Source organism: Pelmatolapia mariae, linkage group LG7 (genome assembly GCF_036321145.2).
Source record: "Pelmatolapia mariae isolate MD_Pm_ZW linkage group LG7, Pm_UMD_F_2, whole genome shotgun sequence".
In the NCBI taxonomy this organism is placed as follows: domain Eukaryota; kingdom Metazoa; phylum Chordata; class Actinopteri; order Cichliformes; family Cichlidae; genus Pelmatolapia; species Pelmatolapia mariae.
In genome coordinates, this window is record NC_086233.1 from 19,845,250 (window position 1) to 19,864,315 (window position 19,066).

Consider the following 19,066-nt stretch of genomic DNA (forward strand, 5'->3'; position numbering starts at 1 on the left):
AAATCTGCAAAACAGCAACTGGCTATATATCGACATCATTACATGTGGAAAAATGGGGAAATGTTATCTCACTACATTTTAATGGTATTAGCGTATTACAACATGTTGACTGGCAGCACTGATGCCTCACAGCAAAAAGTTTCTGGGTTCAAATCCACCGGCCAACTGAGGCCTTTCTGTGTGGAGTTTGCATGTTCTCTCTTGCCCTTTGAGAGCAGGGATAGTCTGCGTTGTATAAAAATAACAAACTATATTATTGATTTGCAAAAAATATCAGTGTTAATGTGAAAAGCTCGACCATTTATGTGTCCGATTCTCCTACGAAGTTGGGGTTGGTAAAGGCAGGCTGCAACACAAGAATGACATGAGTTTTAGCACTGACATTAATATATTTGTCCAACCATGACGGGCTAATTAAAAACTTACCACATCAATTCTACTGGTGCTTTTTGCTGGCAAGCTCAAGGTGCTCAGTTTATATCCACGCACACTGAAGACGTAGAACAGTAGTCCAACTATTATGGTGACGACCACAATGACTGCAACGACGACGCCGGCTATCAGCCCTACGTCTGTATGGAGACAAACCAGCTCAGGTGAGATATTAACCAGCTAGAATCACACTATGCTATTGTATTTCAGTGATGCTTTACACTAAACCCTATTATTAGTATTCTAACATGCTCAGTACTTGTGTAATAGTTGTGTCTGGATGTTAAATTGGCAACAAAGACAACATAAGGTTAAGGCAGATGGGAAATTTTAGAGGAAATAAAACTTTAGTCTGTGTGTGTGGTACTAAATAAAATAAGGGGATCAGTGCACTTGTTAATGATTGTGGCAGGGGACATTATTAACAGTTGCCATGATCATTCATCCAACTTAGTAACTGAAATCCACACTTAAACCTGTAAGGCTGCAACAGGTGAAAAGTTGGGGAATTTCCAAAGTAGTTTTTTATCATCTGGGAACCACGAATGTCCCCAAAGTCTCAGAAATCCAAATAGGAGATTTTGCTCTACAAGGACTAGCTGATTTAGACCTGTTGTTGTTGTTGTTGAGGGTTTTTTTGTTTGTTTTTTATTAAATGCATGGCTTAAAAATTATTTGCTGGCATGAGAACCAAGATATATTTTAAAGCAACCATATTTGTCACTTACTGTTAGCTGGAGCTTCAGTGGGATAAATTGGATGTTTGTTCTCATCTGTTTGATAAACTGAAAGACAGATTTACAAAGAGCCTGTTATTCCGCTGCTTATCATTACCAAATTCAATAAGCGTTATTAAAGCTGCAGAAATTGCCTTGCATCTGTGCTGCATTAAAACATCTAAAAAGGGAAATAGAAAAATGCTTACACTGAGGGTGGCGGCAAGCAAAACTTTTCTTCTCCATGCAGTTGTTGTCATTCCAGCGTCCGTCTTTGTACATCTCCACACAGTTCTCGGCCATGTTCCCTGGGTGAAACGCTGAATTGGGCTCATTGGGAGCCCAGTTGAGGAAGCTTACAGAGGTCTCATCTGTCCAGGCCCAGCCAACTGGAGGTTTAAAAAAAAAAAAAAAAAAGTTGATGCATTTTACTGAATTAAGCCCTGGTACAATAGCCTTGTGAAAGCAATGAGTCTCTCTCTTTTTCTTTCCATTTTTAAACTCACAGTTGTTATCTCTGGTAAGGCCAATCCAGAGGTTCATATTTTTGCTGTAGTTGAGGCTCTTGATGAATTCCACCTCTGCTCTGCTGTGAATGGAGGCCAGCTCCATCCTGCCTGCCTGGCAGTAGTGTTCAGAGTCCGGCCAAGAGAAGCCGACCTCACCGCTGTACACATAGTAACAGTACTTGCCGTAGGGTATCGCAAAGGGCAGACACATCCCATCACCAGGGGCGGGAGTGGTTGGGGGTTTCTCTGAGAGACAAGTGTTATTATTAAAGGTTATATAAATGAAAAAATATATAATTAGTCAGAAACTGACTAGAAACAATTTAAAAAAGAAAAAAAGTTCAGTTCTGATTGAGCTTGTACCTGAGGTTTTCTTGCAGATGTATGGTTTCTCTAGGTCACACTTGGTGTCATTCCAGGTCCCGTGGAACATCCTCGAAGCATGCATACTCACACAACCCTCATCCTTAAAGTTAGAGGGCTCTCCTGGTCCCCACTGAGTGAAAAAAACTGGCCAACCATCTGTCCACATGTAGGAACCATCATCCTGCATCACAAGGCAACAACATATGATTAAATGTTTAGATTGTCATGGATCACACAGTGCCATTAGACAAGCATAAAGGAAGTGACTCCAAGAGTGCAGGAAAAAAACCAGAAATATCAGTGAGAGAAGACACAGAAGGTTTAAATCCACAACTGATTACTCAGTTGTTGTTTTTGTAATGGCTCTGGTAGCTTCTTTTATATTAGAGATGTCTGCCTTTGATTCCCAGTTTAATTGAAATGCATCTACTTTTTTTAAAGTAAATCTTCCTAGTAACATTTTCTCAATACTTTTTATTAATGTAGGATCTTTACTTGCAATGAGGTATTTTCACCTTCTATAATTAGTGCCTTTCCTGGAGTATTTTTGTTCTATTTGTAGCATATTTAATAAGAATTCTTCTGAATTCTACATGGAACAAAACCTTTCTGTTTCTCTCTAAACAGCACCTTGCGCTTCAGTCCAATCCAGGCATCAGCTTTTCCCTGCAGGACCGCTCCGGCCACAAAGGCCTGGTCGTAGCTCATGTCGATGCTGGCCAGATTGCCTCCCTGATCCTTGCAGGCTGCCTGAGCTGCATCCCAGGTCGCCGGCTCCTCCACCAGTTTGTAACAGTTCAGGTACCATGAGATGTAGCCTGCTGGGCAGGGGCTCTTTGTGGGTGGAGGCGGCTGGATACTGCTTGCTAATATTTAGGGAGATTGACAAATACTTAATAAGAAGGTTTAAGCTAGCATGCATTTAAAATGTTTTCTGTAGTCTGTGAAATGCAATTGCATCTGAGCAGGAAGAATTATCTCTGGAGTGTTTACTAACATTTCTTTCTGGAGCAGACGAAGCTGTGATTGTTATCACAGTTGTCATCGTTCCATTTGCCAGTTAACAGGGGGCTATGAGTAATCGTCACACAGTTTTCCTGTTGAGCAAACCAAGAATAGTCAAGGCTAAATGTGTCCTTTCCCTGTTTATGAGCCCACAACTTTACAGTACTTTCCCATCTGCTTCACTCGATTAGTGACAATTTGAAGCAAAGTGTCCTCACCATTCCGTTCGCATTGTTGGGCTCTTTGTCATTCCAGTTGGTGTACAGAACTGGGCTGACCCCATCACTCCAGGCGTACTGATTCTCCACCAAGAGATCTGACAGACCGATCCATGTGGGGAGCTCCAGGTCCCTCAGGTAACTAGCAACAAAGTCTGTAGGAGAGAACGGAAATGTAAAGAGCCGTCTCTGTGGAGGAAACCTCTGTTCTAATAATGTTTTGTTTAATGGTTATATGCTGAGCTTACCATTCTCATACTGGTTATCAATGACTGCCAAGTCTCCTCCTTGCTCCCTGCACCAACTTCGAGCATACGACCAATTTCCTTTAATATCATTCTTTTTTCCTTTGAACATGAAGCACTTATTGTTGAAACGCAGCCAACCTACAGAGGAGGAGGAAAATCGTAATGAGTAATAAACAGAGAAAAAATACTCCAGCTGATGTGAAAGAACCAGCAGCATTAGTCAGCCTGTGTGATTTAACCAAATTTGTATTTAAACTGTGTATGTTACCTGCAGGACAGTTGCCCTCCCAGGGCTGTGTTGGTGGAGGCGGAGTGTGAATATCTCCGGGGAACTTCTTACATACATAACCTGCTGAAGCCCGACCACAGTTGGCATCGTTCCATCCACCTTAACAAGTCAGAGTATATTGCACGCATCATTATAGTTAAGTCATAAAGACACATTAGTTAAAAAAAAATAGTGTATTTGATCTAAATTGTCAGTTGACAGAAGGTGCAGTACCTTGATGTCTGTTCATCTGCACGCACTGCTCCTCCCCGTTAGCATTGTTGGGCTCACCAGGAGCCCAGTGAGTGTATGTCATAGGGGAGTAGTCGACCCACCTGAGCACATAAAACAGAAATTTAAATTTTACAGTTTTACATTTAAAGAAAAGATTTTCCTTATCTTCAAATCTGTTAAAGTATGTTGAATTTTTTTAACCAGTAGTAAATTAGTGAATTTGGTCTAAATTTACTAACCAGAGCAATGGTAACAATGGTCACATATATGAACTCATAATCATCAGTGCGATATACCGACAGCAACGCAAATTAGGTCAAACATAAGGGTACTAACAAAAATAACACAGCACAGATTGAATGCAAGTTTTTCTCTTTGTAATCAGTATGGCATTGTAAATAAGTGAGATGAAGATGAGTCAACATGTTCCGGTATAAGGGCAAACCTTTCCTTCATAATTTGATTCAAACTGTGGGATCTTTGAGGTTGGGGCAGCTGTTCTTTAAATAAATCAGGCATTTCACGTGGTATTCATCTAAGTTCATCTAAGCAATCAACTTCAATTGATGAAGTTACTCCTGATGTCCCATACGTGTAAATATGTGCATCATTCACATTTTTTTCTGCATACTGTGTGAGGTTGCAAATATTTATTGAAGTCAGATGATATAATCTGACTTACAGTCAGCTGTGGGCACCTTACAGTTTTTCCAATTTTATAGTACATAAAAGGAAAAAAAGAAAAGCAAAATATATGAAAATCAATTTGTGAATTTGTAGGGCTCTGTATGTGCCTAATGATTAATAAAGACAAAAAGATATTTTCTGTCTTTTGGCAGTTCTCATTGTGGACTGATTTTTGTGTATAAATGTGACCAAAAAAACTAAAACATAGCAAACCAAAGACTGTAAAACTTTGCTATTTGTAATACAGGCCTGGCTTATATAACTTTTGTTCTGACATTTTCTCTCTCCCCCTCCCCTAGACCCTCAGCATGAAGTTCTGATCTGTTACGTTAAATATCAGTTTTAAGGACATGAAATATCCCTAAATACTGTGATCTGACATGGAAACTCTGCTGCTCAGAACTATGAAAAAAGAAAATTACACAAAAACGATCCATTTAACATTTCTTTGCTTTGGTGCAATTGCTTAGAAATATACTTACATGTATTGTCCATTTACTGTGCCAAACATCCTCATTCCAATCCAGGCTGCAGTAACCTTTCCTGTCCCCACCTGAGACAGCAGCAAAACTTATCACTGATTTTTCCACAGTAAATAATCTCTAATGAAGTTAAAGATTAAAAAACATACCATGCTGTTAACATATGCTTGTTCTTCTTTGTTTAGTATGGACACAAGTCTGGCTTTCTCTGCATAGCACCGTGTCAAAGCTGTGTGGAAGTCCACTATGTCGGTGTCATTGTAGTAATAGCAGATGTTTTTGTTCTTCCTCCAGCCGGGGTTTGTGCCACATTCGGGAGCTGAAGTTTGAAACGTTAGGAAAAAACAAACACTCAGACATTGTGAGGGTTTGTGAGGGTCTGAATCCATATAAAAATTGCTCTATCCTTAAGGGAAGCAAATTCATGACTTGATCCCTCTGTAGAGAAACGACAGGTGCCTTAGTTACCTGGTTCAGGGGATGGGGGCTCAGGGGGAAGGATGGGATCCGTTCCTTTAGTAATCTTGCATATCCAATCCTGATGAGCGTCACAGTTGAGATCGTTCCACAACGAGTAGGTGCCATTCGCGTTGCTCACCATCTCTACACAGTCCTCCCGACCCTCGTGATTGTTTGGCTCCCCGTCACCCCAGTTGGTGTGGGACAGAGGCGTGCCATCGCTCCAAGAATATCCTGCAATAAGGGAGGAGTTGTTTTTTAGGTTTATTCTTTATTTGGCTTCCATTTAACCAGGTCCAGTCTGCAATACATATATTTTGCTCACCTCCTTCTATTGGGTTGCTCCTGAGACCAATCCACTTGGTAGTGCCTTTGCTGTACAGGGCAAGAAACTCTTCTTCCTCCTGAGTGTGGATGCTGGCCAGATTACCACCTCTGGCGATACAGTCCTCAAGCGCTGCTTCCCAGCTCTTCTTCAAGGACCAGTCCACGTTGTGGAAGAGCTGCAGTAAATCACCCCTGGAAAATGAATCACTGACCTTCTCTTGCAGATAATCACACTTTTAGATGTTTAACTTTGTGCTGTTATTACCTTATAACAGTGCCTGAAATGAGGTTTGGCTGTCCAGCCAGCAGCACAGCCCTGTGCAGGAGGAGGAGTCGGGGCCTTGGTGGGCGGGCTGATGTCAGGTCTGTATTTTTCACATACGAAGGCATGTTTGTCCAAGCACTGCCTGTCATCCCAGAAACCACCAACCTGACCCGTTGTCATAGCCACACAAGTACCACCACCGTTATCTAAAGGCAGAAAGAGATTTTGGTTTCTTGTGTTTATTATTGATAATAATAACAATAACAAAAACTAAACTATACAATTCTGGAGAAATTAGGGTGGGATTGTTGTTACTGGCGGACTCGTTTTGTAGTTTGCCTCTGGTGCAGTGAAAAGGTTGGGGGTAAAAGAGGTTGGCTAACAAAGCAGAAGGGAGATAGCTTATAAACACATGGCTAGCTTTTTTAATAGGCAAACTGTACTGTACCTGAGATAGCAGCTACTTTGTACCTAATGGAATTGCTCAGTGTTTGGAAGAATTTCAGTCCTACAAGTTTGGGGGGTTTTTTTTCAAAGTGTAGTCACCTTCACCTCAGAGACATTTTATTTTTTTAATATATTTTTTGGCTCTATTAGATAGATGCAGTGAAGACTGACAGGAAAGTGGAGGGAAAGAGAGAGGGGGAGACATGCGGCAAAGGGCTGCGGGTCGGACTCGAACCCAAGCCGGCCACTATCAGTCATGCGGCATATGGTCGCCTGCTCGTCCAACTGAGCTAAACCAGCCCACCTCAGGGACATTTACCTTGTAGTAGATTTGTCCCTCTGAAATAATTTTGTACACAGGAAAATGTTTACAGTTTGCTGTCTAAGATGAGGAGAAACAAATCTCAAATATGTGTTGATGTGTATTACACGATATATATACCAAAAAAACAAAATCATTGTGAAAAATGTCCCATTCTGTACGTGAAGCCACAACGTTCAACATACAAAGCAGAGGTGAGAGAAAGCTGGCTCTCCATTCAAAGTCAATGGGACTTTAACATCAGAAAAAGTGAAATATTTCAGAAATGCAGAGTGAGACAAGCTAGCCAGCTTTATCTAGGTCAGTGTTAGGTCAGTACCTGGCTGGTTTCTGTCCCAGTGAGTAAAGCTGAGAGATGAACCATCATCCCAAATGTAGTCCACCCCTCCACCTGCACCCCCATGAGCACGCAGGCCAATCCACCAAAAACCAGTCTTTCCTGACAGCGCCGCTGTAAAATGTGACTGCTCATAGCTGCAGGAAAACAGAACAAAGAGATGATAATGACAAAAAGACAATAATGTACAAAAAAGACTATTGGAGTGCACTACCTCAGCTGGAAAAATTTGCCCCTATACAAGTGGAGCAATTTAAAAAAATAATCTAAAATTTTGAAATTATTTGAATTCCAGAGGAACAGAACAAGTATGAAATATTCTGTGAATCGCAGGGGAGGAAAATTCTTCTTCATGAGTTTTTCAGAGATAAGAGTGTTGTTGAGTGACACTGGATTATAGCACCATAAGTATAAGCTAAGTTTTATGTATCATGATCCAGAATCTGTAGTTTGGCAATAATAAGCAACCTTATATCACCCTCAGACAGACATGTGACTCACATGTCTTCAATATGCAGCAAGACGGCATCCTGCTCCTCACAGAAGGCCTTAGCATCAGACCAGCTCCTAGTCGTCTCCTCCATCCAGTAGCAGGAGTAGCGATATGCTTCCCAGCCCTGACACACACATTAAACACCTTATTACACATCTGGCATTGTCACTTCTGCAGTGCGAGGTTAAACTTGAAAAGGCAGAGAAATGTGACTTTAAGTCGATGTTTGTCGCACCTGAGGACATCCGTACACAGTGGGCTGTACAGAAGGCGGTGGGTAATGTGCTTTGGGCATTTTGCAGACGTATGTATTGAGTTCTGTGCAGGTCACGTCGTTCCATCGGCCAGACTGAAGGAAAATTACGATTGATGTCAAAAAGACCACAACTGACTACAAAGATCACTTTATTTGCTTTCACCAGTGACGGTTTCCAGGTTTCTCACCTGGTGCAACATCTCGACGCAGTCCTCACTGAACCCATCATGGTTGTTGGGTTCCCCTGGTGCCCAGTACGTGAATGTTGTTATGTGTTGATCAGACCATGAGAACAAGCCAGCATATAACAGGTCATTGAGACCAATCCAGACATCACTGGTGGCTGTGAAGGACAAAAAAATATCAAGTTTAAATCAAGTGTGACATAAGAATGTAAAAGGCTTTTCTAAACCTTTAACATCTACTTTAGTTTAAACACAGAGAAAATAAGTGTAAATCCATACCCATGTACAGGTAGCCTTCCAGCCAGCTCTGCTCTGTCATGGAGAGGATGGAGACAAGTTCAGCACCCAGAGCCCTGCAGCTGCTCTGAGCATCATGCCACGTCTTTTTGTCTCCAAAAGGTTTGTAGCAGAAGTCCCCAAACTCAAACCAGTCAGGTCCTGAGCATCTCAGCTCTGTGGGAGAGAGTGGAAAAAGAAACGATTAACTGACAAAATCATCATTATTTCTTCAAAAAGTGGAAGCTGAAAGAAATTAAGAGGTTCTGACTGCATGTCAACTTACCTCCATCTGCAAAAAAGTAAGACACAGCATAGTTTCCATCATATCTGTTGAAAGTAAAGGCATTGAATCAGCCTCTCGGGACTGCCCTGCTACTAAAAACAAAACAAGAACTAGGAACCTCATCTACTCACTGCCGTGAGGTGATGCCATTCCTCGTGGATCCAGGGTAGAAGTTCTGTCCGTCAGCTTTTAGCAAAGTGCAGTCTCCTCCAATCTCATTCAGCACCACTCCAGCATGGATAGCTGCTGCACAGATGTTTGAGTCCTGTTTAAGAAAGAAGAGAGAGGTAATGCATTGCACTGCCAGAACAACATTAAAAAAATCTTTGAAAAGACATCAGATTTCAAAAGGGGAAACACATGCTGGTTATCTTTCTGGGAGACACAAACATTCTGGCAATGGTACGTACTGGTGTGCCAGCCTGGAGGAGTTGGACTAGCTGTGCAACCTCTGTTGGGTCTAGGTATCAATGGTGATACTGACACTAATTAACAACCTCTGCTACTTAACTGACCATATCAACATCCCAGAAGTTTAAGTGACGTGATGCTATACTCTAATTAAAAAGTGTTCCTTTATTTATTTATTTTTTACATACCCCTCGATACAATGTAGTGCCATACACTGTGTAATCAACTTTGGCACAGTCAGCTGGACAGTGGACACTGAAAGACATATGAAAATTAGTGTAGAAATGTGTGACTAATAATCCAAAGAACAATGACACAAAGAGCTACAAATTCAACTTTATTACAGTATATTTGTTTTTTAAAAAAGAGGAAAAATATATTTTTACTTACGTCATTTTATCATTAGCAAAGTTGAAGTTGGGCTTGCTGGCACATGTAACTGCATCTGTTGAACAACCGATATTTTATAATGACAAACCATATAAATTTAGATTTGTATTTGAAAAAAGGTTTAATCTGGAGTTAAGTCAGTTTCCTTACAGTCTGGCGTGCATCCTAACACTTCAAACCGAAGGCCTGCCTGACTGCTGAACTCCACTGGAAGGATGCGGATGAACTGAGCTGACACAGGCGTTCCCAGCAGCTGAGTCTCAGGAGTGTTTCTGTCTGTTGCTCCTGGTAAAAACTGGAAATAAATGAGAGAAATAGAAAATTGTTATCATGGATATTTAAACAGATAAACCTCTCCAAGAGCTCCCAAGTGTGGCTTTGAACAGTCTTGATTTCTGGCAGGTGGTAGGCCACAGAAAGTCGCTATGCAGTTTCGTGCACTTCTTACTCACATTCCCATCAGCTGTGTAGTCAGTCCAGGTCAATCCATTCATACTGTGCTGAATCTTAAATTTGGTGACCCAGTGGTCGTTCTGTGGGCAACCCTGAATCACAATCCCCGTCACTTTTCTGGTCTCACCAAGGTTTACCTGAATCCAGCTTGAAGCAGCTGTAAGAGGACAGAGACAGGGTAGAAGATAAGACCTTTGTTGTGCCAAAAACCAGAACCCTAACCTCAAGTTTTAACTGCCAATTCAAATATTATTACACATGTGTGATCACTGGGTTGGTGCATACCATTTCCTGATGGCATCCAGCAGGAATTTCCATTTAGACGAGCTTTGTTAGGAGTGAAGGAGCCAATGGAGGAGGAAGCAGAGAGCATGGCATCTGAGATGTTGCCATGTTCAAGACCCAAGCCATGCAGGCACACTGAGCATTCAAAGCACAAAAGCATGAAGCCGGAATTGCACTAACTCAAGATAAATATGTAATACTACAGTAAACATTAGCACTGATTATAAAATGTTTAGAGAAACCGATGGAGAAGTTACCTTTTTGTTCACAGCTGTAGATGAGCTCAAGATATTTGGAAACAGTGGGGCAGGGGTCTGGGTCCACATTGGCATACGCAAAGCAGAACTGATGGTTGTCACACATTTTTCTGTACTGAGGAAGGATGCCGTCTACTGTGCAGCTGCCTAGAATATAGTAATATCAATATTTACTTGATGAGTTAATTTGATTTACATTGATGCATACCTGCAGATAAAGTTTTCAAAAAAATCACTGAATCAAATACAAATCATCAATATATGTTGTAACAAATGTGCAGCACCACTTCCTGAGCCATCGAAGTGTGGACAGATGTCGGCATTCTTTCGTCCGTAGAAAGCAGACTGGATGTTAATCACACTGTCCTGTGGACAATGAAGGACAGCAGCGGAGCCCTGGCATACCAGTGCAGTCAAAAAGCCTACAATAAAAAGTTGATGCGTTATTCCAGTGCAAAAGTAATATATATTATAGATGAGGGTAGAATAATTAGCCTAAACATGAAAATTTCCCAAGTACCTTTAAACAGAGCAAGGAATTTTTAACACAGTTTTTCCAAATATTCTAGTATTAATTTGGAGGCTTACAATTTTTTACTTTGCACATAGAAAAAAAAATTTTCACCAAAACCAAAATATTATTAGCCTCCCTTATACCAATAGTCAGTTTTGCATTTTTTTTATTTTTTCATTGGATAACAGCCTGCAGTCATTTGTTGTAGTTTTCAGCAGGTCTCACACGTCTCCTGAGTGATCCAAGCCCATTCTCTGAACCTCCTGCAGATTCGATGGTCTTCTTTCATGGCTCTTCAGTTCACCCCACAAATTTTCAAGATGTTCCAAGTCAGGACTTTGTGAAGGGCAGTCAGTAACGTCCACTTTGGTCTGCTGGAGGTTGTTCTTCACCAGGAGTGATGTACGCTTTGAGTCATTGTCAGTGTTCTTAAGGTTGTAAACCTCTCCCTTCTTTCTCTCAATAGAAGCAGTGTTTCTGTGGACAAAGAGCTCTAGTTTCATGTCATCTGACCAAAGGACCAAAGGCGTCCAGTATGCATAACCTTTCTCCAGGTTGTCTATAGTATACTTCAGTCCAGCTTAAACTCATATTTTCTGCAGAAGAGGAGTATTTTCTTGGTCTGTAACCTCACAGTCCGTTCCTGTGTAGAGTTCTAGTGATTGTCCTTTTCAAGATTATAATTCCTGACTTGGCTGAGATATTCATTAGTGTCTTTGCAGTTATTCTGGGGTAGACATGTTTCTCATTCTTTGAAATCTTTAACTTTCTACATCTGCCAGGTGTGGCTCTCTTTGATTTTCTTTATAATAGTTCTCACTCCAGTTCTTGAAACTTTAGAAATGCTGTGATAACTATATCCATCTCCTGCTTTGTGAGCAGTGACAGTTCTTTTTCTCAAGTCTAAACTGATTTCTTTTGTTTTTCAGGTGACAACTGAGACAGCAGTTTTTTATATTGTGTGTAAATTGGAAGATAAACCTCAGTTTTAACTTGATTTCACAAACTTTAAGCATTAAAAATTTACAGCACATCATTGCACGGCAGTGGTTTGTGCTATGGCTCAATAAAGGGGTTAGTTTTTCACAAGGCCAATGATATATTCACTGCGGTCATTTTTGGTTTTTCTGTAATAATTCTGTTATTATGTGCAAACTGAAATAATTTATGCTTTTTAAAGAAAACTAGTATTTTTAGAAATGCTATGTTGGCAATCTCTTGCTCTGTTACTCAACTGTATCTTTTTATTGTTTCAAATTAACACTGAGGTTGCTGTTACCATCATGAGGTGGAGGCGGCTCAGGTGTTCTTCCTGGAAAAAGTAAACATCTCTCAGCAATCTGAAAATTGTCAAATTCTTATTTTCCAAGCATCATCTGGAGCATCATTTCTCACCTCTCCGCTTGCAGATATATCCTCTCTTGTACTCACAGTTGTCATCATTCCAGTAGCCACTGTTTATGAGCATACTCAGACAGTCTTCGCCATAATAGTCATCTGGGTTCCCTGTGAGAAAAGACAAGCATATTATTCACTTTAGTTTTTGTTTTTAGTCTTTAGTTTTAAGTCTGTAAGTATTTATAAAGCATCAGATTTGGCCTTTAACCTGCATTCCAGTGGATGAATCTGAACGGAGAGCCGTCTGTCCATTCCCAACCACCTTCAGTGATGGAGTCATGACCCCCCATCCACATAGAGATCCCAGTGGGACTCTGCTGGATTAAAGCTGAGAGAACATTTAAAAAAGCAACAAATGATAGCAAGTTGAGATTATTAATATATCTAAAGAAATAAAAAACAGTAAAATGTGAAGATAAAGATAAAACACCAGACTAATGAGCAACGTTCTATGCCCTTTTCACTCCTTGGTTGCAGTTATTTCTGCTTTGTTGCACCAGCCACTCCCAAAAGTGGGAGTGTACCTGTATACCCAGTCAGTCTTTGAAGATGATTTACAGTATTTAGGGGAGGAAAAGTCTCCAGTGCCCACTAGTGGTAGCATTGAAAAAGACATCACTAGTGACACTGCTCCAAAATTCTATAATACATGAAAGCTACACAATCTCCAAACTGCAAAACTTTTCAAGCATAAATTTCAAGCAAAGATCTGCACATATCAGCTCTGAAACACCTACAAACTGAAAAGTGATAAGTTGACTGAGAAATTGAGAAAAGCAGTTAAAATATGTCGTCTAAAATTAAAAAAAAAAAAAATCACATTTAGTATATTATTACACTGAAATATGATTTAAAATGTCATAATTTCATATTTAGGAGCAACAGCACGATTCAATAGAATCCTTTAGCCCTCAAGTTATCAACCTATTTTAGCAACTTATATGAAAGAATGAGATCATTCATAACCCCTTTTTTTTCATACAGTTACAGTTCATTCAGTTTTTTTTATCTGTAACATGCATTCTGTAATCTTCCTATGTGATGTATTGTGTTTTTTAATCGTTTTGTATTTTGATGTTGATGTATTATAGTATGATATGATTCTAATACCCAAATATTAACTAAGCAGTGCCTCTGTAACACTCTGTTTAACAACAAATGACCATCTTTTTCATCTGAACAGTGAAATAAAGATGTAAGGATCATACCCTGTATGAAGGTCTGTTCAAAGGGCTCAGTGATACTGAGTAGATCTCCTCCCTGATTGACGCAGTCAGCTCGAGCCTCTGCCCACGTCCTCATCGACAGGTAGTTAAACAGGTAGCAGTAGTCATTAAAAGGATCAGCGGTCCAAGAACCACATTTATCGTTCCAGCCTGTAACAACCACAACTGCTCACACATTTGCATATTGAGATAAATGTATTTAATCATCATTTGTCAGTGTAGCTTAAAGCCTGACCTGGTCCAGATGTTGGAGGGTGGGGAGGAGGCCCTTGTCCCTTGGCTACAGAAATACAAAACAAGGAATAACTCTAAATATAAACTCAATATATAAAATTAATTCAGGAAGAGGCAAAAATGCATTTATCACACCTTTTTTGCAGATATAATCCCTTGTGGCTGTGCAGAAGTCATCATTGAGTTTTCCAGGATCACTGTGAGTCGTTCCTGTGATGTGCATACAGTCCTCATTATTCTGCCAGTTGTCAGGCTGGTTTTCCGCCCATGGGAGAAAATCCTGAGATCAAGAGAAACCGTGAGTATTTTCATGTGTAAAATTTTGACACTGTAAAATATTATGAAGGATAGAGGATAATCTCAAGAAAAAGTTTTTTAGGTTTGTGATGAATGTTTTCACACTTTTACACAGTATAAACAAATAGGCTAGAAATACATGTTTTGGTGCCATATAGGTTGCTCCGGCTTTGGCACTTACTGCAGGTGTTCCATCAGTGTATACGAACTGGTTTTCAACATTGATGTCATTCAAACCCACCCAGGCTGCCCCTGGCATGTGAGCTATCAAAATGTCAAGACAAAAACACATCAGCATCGATAGAGTGTGTTAATGAAATACTTCACTTTAGTTATAGTTTGATGTGTTCTCTTAGTAACTCACCAATCAGGAAACTCAGCTCTTCCTCTGTGTGGAAGCTGGCCAAGTGACCCTGCTCTCTGGTACAGTGTGCTTCAGCATCTTGCCAGTTTTTCACCATCTTGGTCTCAAAGTAATAGCAGAAGTCCCCATACAACAAATATCCAGTGTCACAGTGGGAATCTAAAGCAAATCAACAGTTATCAGTAAAGGTGTGGTCTGACCGCAAGGAAAGAGAGAGTGTGAAGTTTACTGACCAGGAGCTGAAGTTGGTTTCGGGTTCTGTCCCCCAGTCATCTCACAGATGTATCCCAGGCTCTTAAAGCAGTTGGTTGTTTCCCATTTGCCGTCATAATTTCCTGGATAAGAATGTTGAGAACGTAAATTGGTCTTGTAATAGCAGCCTCATTCTAATGACACACGAAACGATTAGCTTAGGAACGGAGCAACAGAGCACCGATCCTTACCCGTAAAGATCTGTCCACAGTCCCAGAAGTTCTCAGTGTTTCTGGGCCAACCGGCACCATAGTTTGAGAAGGTTAGTTCGGTTTTATCCACCCATTTGAACTGGCCATCCTGGTCCTTATCTGGTAATGTTACATACATAAATAACTTTAGATTTTAGACAGCTTTCTTATTAATCGTGTATAAAATGGCAATGTCTTTTTTCACATTTTCAGAGGACCTGATAAACCAATCCAGATGTCAGGTATGTCCACTTGATGAAAGTCTGGGAGCTTCCCATTAATGAAATACTGTTCCTCCTGACTACACATGAAGAACGGAACAAATGTGCCAGATGAGAATCATTGTGTGTGATCAAATGCCTGAACTCACAAAGGCTAAATTCTTAAGACAAGACTATGCACCTTATTATTATTTAGGAAGTTGGTAACACTATCATTGGTCAGAATAGTCTCACTTTGATTGGGAACTTGCAAATTTTCTTTCTCTTTACCTGTTTATAATCAGGAGGTGAGCCCCTATATCAGAACACTTTGTAAAAGCCTCGTGCCAGGTGGTCAAGAGATTGATATTACTGACCATCCAGTAACAACTGCCACCAAAGCTCTGCCAGCCAGCAGGGCAGATGGCTGCAGGTGAGAAGGGAAAACAAGAGTCGGAAATAGTGAGAGATAAAAACAGAAACCAAATAAAATGCTTTCACAATGGTAAACCTTGTGTTTCCAAAACAATCAGTCTTACTATTCAGTGGACGTTTGCACATGTAAGGACGCTCGTATCTGCAGACATGGGACCTCCAGTCTCCAAATGAACTGGTTTCATCCTTGATCATTGCAATACAGCTGCCAACCTGAGTGTCACTGTTGGAAAATGCAAGTTTGAAGCAAGATTTAGTCAATTAATATTGACTTTGAGAGTCTGTTTCAACAGTATGAAACCTTACATTGTGGGTTGACCTTCAGCCCAATTTGTGTAGCCCACTTGTGTAGCATCAGACCAGGCAAGCTGACTGTTCCCCACTTCCACTTGACATGAAATCTTGTTGCATTTCTGGAGAAACAAAGGTCAAATTATCCATTTAGAAAGAAGTAAGTCTGTTTACTAATCCTACACTATGCCTCTCTTACCAGTGTAGAAAGCCCAATCCAGAGGTCAAGATGTGTTTCACCCATGTTTGCCGTGACAAACTGGTTTTCTCCTGCTGACGTAATGGACACCAGGTCTGCTCCATCCGCCACGCAGTCATGCCTAGCTGATGTCCAGCTCTTTCTTGTGTCTGATTTAAACTTGTAGCAGTTGGAGCCATACGTCATCCACCCGTTAGCTAAGTCACACTGTGGGCTAGGATTTGCTGAGGAGGAAGGAAGAAAATATGTTTAAGCTGCTATAGCGAAGAATGATTTACGACGTGTCCTTAGGCACAGACTAAGCTCTGGCCACATCGCACAGCCAGTGGTATGACATGTTTGGGGTGTTACGCTCATACTCATAGAATCAGGGTTACATTTAGTAACTACTGTTTTTTCAAGCCAAACCTCTTAGGCTCACTACTATTTCTCTGGTTGTTATTCCCAAACAGACATCACAAACTTTGCACTTGATTTATGGGTATTATAAACAATTAAAGTCTAAGTTGAGAAACTTCCAGATTTGTTTAAACAACTGACATTTTTAAAAAAGCTATTTCCAGCTTATAGTGGCATGGTGTACTTATGCATACTAATCTTGCATGCACATGGTAAAAGTAACCAGAGATTTTGAGTATTTGGCCCCAATCCCTCCACACAGAGTGGTCTCAGGTGACATGGATGTTCAACACTCAGATTTTATTATGGTTACAACATACATGGTGACTAGGAAAATGTGAAGCAATTTTTTATATTGTATTGTTGGCCTGGTGTATACACAACAATGTTAATACATCACGTAAATTTTACACCACAATCCATTATATCAAATGATCACTGCATGCGATGTGTGCAAAACTTGTATAAATAAAACTGGATTGAACTGCGTGGCTAAAGAGGTGATCAAACCAATTTCCCCCACTGTACTCTTTTCACTTACAGTTGATGTGTTTGCAGATGTATTTCCTCTTGGTATCGCAGTTTTCATCATTCCACTCTCCAAAGTTATAGCCTACCACCTGACCACAATCCTCATTATCATTCCAGTCATCAGGCTGGCCTGACATCCAGTATCTGAAATAGGAGCGTAATGGATAATTATTATGGATAAAATTAAGAAAGATACCTTACATATCTTTCATTTATTTCTTAGTCTTCCCTTTTAATGATCAGGTATTATGTTAATGACTTTCACGCCTTTCTGATAAGCCCAACCATGGCTTTGACCCTCAAGTCGGATAAGGAAAAGCTCACCCACAAAGATGAGTACACGTGCAATGGAAGTTGTGTGAAAGAGAACCATGGTTACTAAATAAAATAAATAAGTTGGGCTTCACTAGAGTAGTAAACGCATTACATACGACAGATATTGTATAAAAGGACTCCCATCACTCCACTCCCAGACACCTTCCACGGTGCGGTCATTCAGGCCGATCCAGTAGATCTCTGAGCTGATTTGTGTCCTCACCCATAACTAGAAACAGGACATGAAAATATAAAACCTTTGAGTGAGAAATGATACAACATTATTTATGTAATCTCTGTTATGTCTCCCGTTTTTTGTTTCTCACCCGCTCATGAATGTCCTGAATGCTCATCAGGTTGCTGTTATGCTCCAGACAAAATTCATTTGCCTCCAACCATGACTTTGTATCAGTTGAAAAGAAGTAACATTTGTTCTCATACTCCCTCCAGCCTGACTGGCACTGGCTATGAGCTGAAAATATTGAAAGAACACAGCAAAGCAGGAAAGTTAGCATGTGAGGCAGCACATTTCCAGCCACAGAAACATAGATATAATATGCTCCTTTTCGGTTTTGATGTAATACTACTTATGGGAGAAAATGATCTCTTCACTATGATCTCTCTCTCTCTCTTTTTATTTTACAAGACATACAGAGAAGAGAAGTTTTGGTGGATGACTGCACTGACTTCACATGTCACTGCCAGCTCAGCTCCACACAGCATAGTCTGATGTTTAGATATTTACATTACTTCTCCACTTCAGGTGAATTTCTATAATGGCTTTTATTATAGAGACTGTGACTACTTTGCTGGGTTGATAAGTACACAAATCCCCCAGTTGATGAGCTGAACGCTGAATGCTCATCAATCATAAAAGTCGCATGACAGAGCTACAGTCTAGCCATGTCAGTCAGTTTGCACAAATCTTTGGGTAAATGTTTCACTTTAACAACTTTGCACATGATTTCCACGAATCCTTAATTAGTCAAGCAATCATAAAAAAGAACTGAATTCTAACCTAAACCTAACCATCAATTAATAAAGACTAAAAAGCTTTTTCTGTGATATCTGCAGTTAAATATACTGCGCTAATGGAAGTAATTATTACATTTAGATTCGTAAGTGTCTTCCTGAGACTTTGGGTCACATGATCTTCTGCGCATCATGTTCTTCCAAACCAATATTGCAAAACGTAATTATTATTCCTGCAGCTAGGTTACATCAGAAAACTTAGGATTGTAAAATGTGCAGTCCATATTTCTGATGTTTTGCTTTTTAAGATGATTAAAAAAATCTCTGTTTTTCAAAATAAAAAAACGAATCATTACTTTCTGTGATTGGCACATTTTTGGGGGGAAAAAGAGGAAAAATAAAAATAAGATTGTCAAACATACAATTTAAAAATATAATTATAAGAGCCTGACTTACCTCCAGTAAGAACAGCAGCAAAGCTCAACAGCTTCAGAAGCATTCTTTGTCTGTTTGCTTTTTTAATTAATATTTTTGGTGTCTGAAGGAGTGCTTATGCACATCCTACTATTGCAAAGTCGTTTCTCTAACGTCCCCTGAGCCTGGCAGTGTATGTGTGAGTGAGTGATGTGCTCTA

At 40.2% G+C, this 19,066-nt stretch overlaps 1 protein-coding gene across 1 annotated transcript; it reads right to left on the reverse strand.

Moving 5' to 3' along the window:
- Nucleotides 1–239: 239 nt before the first annotated feature.
- On the reverse strand, nucleotides 240–18,931 carry LOC134630734 (macrophage mannose receptor 1). Its single transcript, XM_063478318.2, has 50 exons — nucleotides 18,889–18,931; nucleotides 17,787–17,932; nucleotides 17,577–17,689; nucleotides 17,156–17,289; nucleotides 16,216–16,439; nucleotides 16,032–16,138; nucleotides 15,830–15,948; nucleotides 15,582–15,717; nucleotides 15,309–15,391; nucleotides 15,091–15,210; nucleotides 14,881–14,982; nucleotides 14,648–14,806; nucleotides 14,465–14,547; nucleotides 14,122–14,266; nucleotides 13,988–14,032; nucleotides 13,735–13,902; nucleotides 12,735–12,854; nucleotides 12,524–12,634; nucleotides 12,408–12,440; nucleotides 10,899–11,036; nucleotides 10,615–10,761; nucleotides 10,358–10,492; nucleotides 10,072–10,229; nucleotides 9,770–9,914; nucleotides 9,620–9,674; nucleotides 9,418–9,484; nucleotides 8,950–9,083; nucleotides 8,819–8,862; nucleotides 8,536–8,709; nucleotides 8,260–8,414; nucleotides 8,051–8,164; nucleotides 7,824–7,939; nucleotides 7,305–7,459; nucleotides 6,217–6,422; nucleotides 5,950–6,127; nucleotides 5,634–5,858; nucleotides 5,315–5,484; nucleotides 5,166–5,236; nucleotides 3,997–4,097; nucleotides 3,763–3,882; nucleotides 3,495–3,632; nucleotides 3,247–3,401; nucleotides 3,021–3,120; nucleotides 2,654–2,889; nucleotides 2,021–2,204; nucleotides 1,655–1,903; nucleotides 1,358–1,537; nucleotides 1,161–1,217; nucleotides 427–572; nucleotides 240–346 (listed from the first exon to the last, which is right to left on the reverse strand). Exons 1-50 carry the CDS (start codon nucleotides 18,929–18,931, stop codon nucleotides 302–304), a joined length of 6,489 nt encoding a protein of 2,162 aa, XP_063334388.1. The 3' UTR covers nucleotides 240–301.
- Nucleotides 18,932–19,066: the final 135 nt, after the last annotated feature.